At 23.4% G+C, this 4,262-nt stretch overlaps 1 protein-coding gene across 1 annotated transcript; it reads right to left on the minus strand.

Moving 5' to 3' along the window:
- Positions 1-543: 543 nt before the first annotated feature.
- LOC102679453 (putative fatty acyl-CoA reductase CG5065) lies at positions 544-3,583 on the minus strand. Its single transcript, XM_031510421.1, has 7 exons — positions 3,129-3,583; positions 2,636-2,952; positions 2,249-2,499; positions 1,947-2,130; positions 1,544-1,729; positions 1,203-1,460; positions 544-653 (listed from the first exon to the last, which is right to left on the minus strand). Exons 1-7 carry the CDS (start codon positions 3,366-3,368, stop codon positions 578-580), a joined length of 1,512 nt encoding a protein of 503 aa, XP_031366281.1. The 5' UTR covers positions 3,369-3,583; the 3' UTR covers positions 544-577.
- Between the last annotated feature and the right edge of the window lie 679 nt (positions 3,584-4,262).

The following is a 4,262-nucleotide window of genomic DNA, read 5'->3' on the forward strand; positions in this document are numbered from 1 at the left end:
AAATATTTCTATTTGCAAAAAAGTATACGTCTACAGCATATATAACACCGGGAAATTTGAATCTGAGACAATAATTTTTTGTATTTGCCATTATATTACAATTTATTATAAACAAAAAAGTGAATTAAACGTGTATTATTCATCCAATTTTTGTTTTTTCTAAGCTTAGATATAAGATTATATAAATTAAATTTTTTGTAATCCATTATCGTTTTACAGTTATCCAAGTTATCAGATGGTGGTAAAAATGTTTTTCTATGTTATATAAAAAATATATTTGCATTTAATTAAAAAATATCTTTAAAATATAATTAGTAAAAAAATTATATTTAGAATAAAGTATAATAAATCTTTTTTTATAAGGTTAATGTCTAATATTAATAAATATAATATTGATATTTTACAAATCCTACATAATTAATATATCTGATAATTATAATTTAATAATATCTACTATATATCTATATACAACATTATAATATATATGTAGTTAACAATTTTCCTTTTCATAAAATTTTATTTTTATTTTTTGTTTTTAATTTAAATTTTTAATTGAAGAAATTTAATGTTAAAAAAATTATGAAATGTATAATACAAATATTAATAAAAGAGTTACAAGTGATAATTCCGCTATTTGTTTTATGCAGTATAATCTGAAATAAATGAAAATTTTTATTATTTCGAAATATAAAATCTATTTTGTTTATCACACATTTTTTAATATTTTCGTTACTTTTACTAATAGAAAAAATTTTTTTTATTTTATCAAATTTTATTTTTATATTTTTTTATATTTCGAAAATAATTTAAAATCAATAAAAATTATCATAAATATTGTACATTTATCATAAAATAAAGATTTTGCAGAGAAAGTAATGCACATTCAATTTTCAAATTTCTATTAAACTTTTTTTTTTTTCTAAAAATGATTCAAAATTATTTAAAAAGTGTTATAAATCATTGAATTTATTTTAATATTTACTCTAATTTTATATTAAATTTTATAAAAAATTTTATAAAAAATAAATATTAATATATGAAAAATTATCAATAATTTTAAAAACTGAGAAGAAATTTATCGTTATAAAACAAATAATTTTATCCAAAAAAAATTTTGCATCAATATATGTAACAAAGATATTAAAAAATCTGTGATATTTATGATATAAACGAAATAAGTATATCAATATTATTTTACTTACGTTACCAATCGACTTCGAGTTGTTAAAGAATGTTTAGATACAGACAGATTATGTGTGTTTAATATTAATACACATTTTTCTATATATTTATCCCAATCTAGATTTTGTATGTCAATGATAAAATTATCACAGTCTTTCAACGTTTTTACATTTTTTTGAAGTTCAATCATATTATCATTTTGAAATTTCAAATCATTGAGAAGGAAATATTTTAACAAATGTAATTTATAATTCATGTGCATTACATATTTCATTATTCTAAAATATAATTTTCACAATAGATTATTATATAAAAATTATTGTCCAATTATTCATTGTTTCAAAAGTGATTAAATACCTACCTGATTTTATTACCTAAAAGTTTTGCAAAAACATCATAGACAAGTGCAGGAAGTGTATGCAAAAAGAATATCAAGATCTTGAAAATATATCTGTTATTAACTAGTATAACATTAGGATACCATACCATAGTTTTGAATAATAATTTTCTTGAAAATTTTATTATACTTGAACTGTATTTATCCCATCTGAAAAGTCGAAACATATTTATATTTATAGAATTTTGAATATAAATAACATTAAAAATATAGATTTTATACTTATATATGATATTATAAATATCTTATATATGATATTATAAATATCTCGCAAAATAATGTGTATCGTTTCAATAAGTTAATGTTATAACATTTTATGAAATATTCTAATATTTATGTACGAGTATGTATAAATAAAAATATTTACGTAAGAGAATTCCCATTATTCGTGCAATTATAAATTTTAATGGTATTATCACATTGGATCGTTGTATACCATGCAACACATATTATTGTATCGGTCACATAATCAATAGGCACTATGTTTGCCTTATTATTCTTATTCCCATTGATCACTCTAATGATACCTCTGCACGCGCCAATAGTTAAATCTGTAATATCAAATCAATTCAAAGATTATTCATAATTCCATAAGAGATATTAAAAATATTTTAATGAGATGAATAAAAATAAAATAATATTAAAATAAGTAAAAATCTATCAAATTACCTGTAATTCCTTGAATTGAATCGTCTATCCAACCAGGAAACGGATGTTTAATCGCAGCAAAAATTATACTTGGCCTCACTATTGCGATCGGTAAACCTGCACCATTGATCTTTATAATCTTTTCCGCCAGATTTTTTGTAAACGTATATGTGTTTGGAAAAGTCTCTAAAATCTTAGATTCCAGTACATTCAATAGCTCATCGTTTAGGCCATTGCACATATCTATGATCGTAGAAGGTTTTATATTTATGCTGAAATATTATTAATATTATTAAAAATGAACCATTATGTTTAAAGCTATATACGAATACGAGCACAATTAAATTTATAATAAAAATTTATCTTTCAATAAACCATTTAGAATAATATTAGAATATTTAAACTTACTCGTATATCGTTTCTTCGATTATCGATATATTTGGATTACTGTAAGCTGTGCTAATGTACACGCAACTTATTAGATTTTTCATAGATTTGCATAATTCTAAGATATACAAAGGGCTCTTCGTATTCGTTACGATAGCCTTTTTTAACGGTTCGTTGAATTTCACTGTAGCTGCTACGTGGAAAACTATGTTTACTCTTTCTATTAATAAATTTTTATCGCTCGAGGATAGGCCTAAGTCTGGTAGGGTTATATCCCCTTTTATCAAATGAATCTTGTTTAAAATTCCTGGATCCTTTTTTCGTATTTCATCGAACAACTGAAAAGCATATCAGTGACAGCATTATTGGAAATTGAATATTTTCAGGAAAATATATTTTATTTACAACTCGTTTGTATCTCATAAATTTAATCTACGATTTCCAGTTTTTCACGAGATTTTGAAAATACAATTTTTCGATATTATAAATTAATTAACATCGATACGATATTTACGCAATTTTCCAAAAGATGTTTGAATCGTTGTTCGATGGATACATTGTTCTTGGATCGGATGAGGATGTAGATTGTCGAGATACGGGAACAAGAGTGCAGCAATTTTTCCACGATAGCTTTCCCCAAATAACCAGTGGCTCCGGTCACGAATATTACAGAGTTCGTCAGAAATCCTTCGATGGACCGTTCTTCGCTTTTTCGATCGTTTCCTGAATTAATCGGTGCGTTCATCCTTTCCATTTTCTCGTCTCTAATCTCAACGTATAAAGAAATAATAAAAATAATTAATTCTCTTATTTATTCTGTGCAATTATTGGCAATATTCTTTAAATTTATCCTATAATAAATAAATTTAATTTATTTTTATTTTAAATCTTCGATTGACTTCGAATTATGAAAGACCTAACGATCTAAAATCTCTAATCGAGAATAATTTTATTAAACTAATTAATATAAAAATTTTCATTGACATCTTTGAAAAATCTAATTCTAAAGATCAAAATAAACATAAAAATTGACATAGAAAAATTTATTCGTTTAAATTCACAAGCAATAAGTTTGTATTAAATAAAACGAGATGGAAGTAGTGACATTTCACCATCATCTCTGTCTCACTTTATTTAAAGTGAATACCTTTAATTCTTTATTAACTTAACAAATAAAATTCGATTGATACTTTCGTATACTAATTTTTATTTTTGATTTTATTATAATATTTTGATCTTTAGCAATATCGATAATATTTCACATAAGATTGCACAATGAAGTTTTAATTAATTTCATCATTAGTTTTCATCACAACTATATATAATATCAAACTCACGGGATTATTTTACACAGATTACACACAATATTGAAATTTTTCAGATTATTGTCAAACGGATTTTGAATTTACTCTATTTTTCCACGTGAAAAATTTCACTCTATCTCACAAACCGGGTTTACTTAACTTTGAAACAGTTCTAACTGTTAATCCAGGATATAAGTGTGTAAAGGCACTTTATTATTTTATATAACCACGAATAATTTATATCGTAAGTACGAAACCCTCGATGGTATAGCTCATCGATTGATCGTGTTCTAGAAAAGAGTCTCGTGTCAAGGCGTATGAATGTCATTTTTTTTTTTTTTTTT

Source organism: Apis dorsata, unplaced genomic scaffold (genome assembly GCF_000469605.1).
Source record: "Apis dorsata unplaced genomic scaffold, Apis dorsata 1.3 scaffold_227, whole genome shotgun sequence".
Taxonomy (NCBI): domain Eukaryota; kingdom Metazoa; phylum Arthropoda; class Insecta; order Hymenoptera; family Apidae; genus Apis; species Apis dorsata.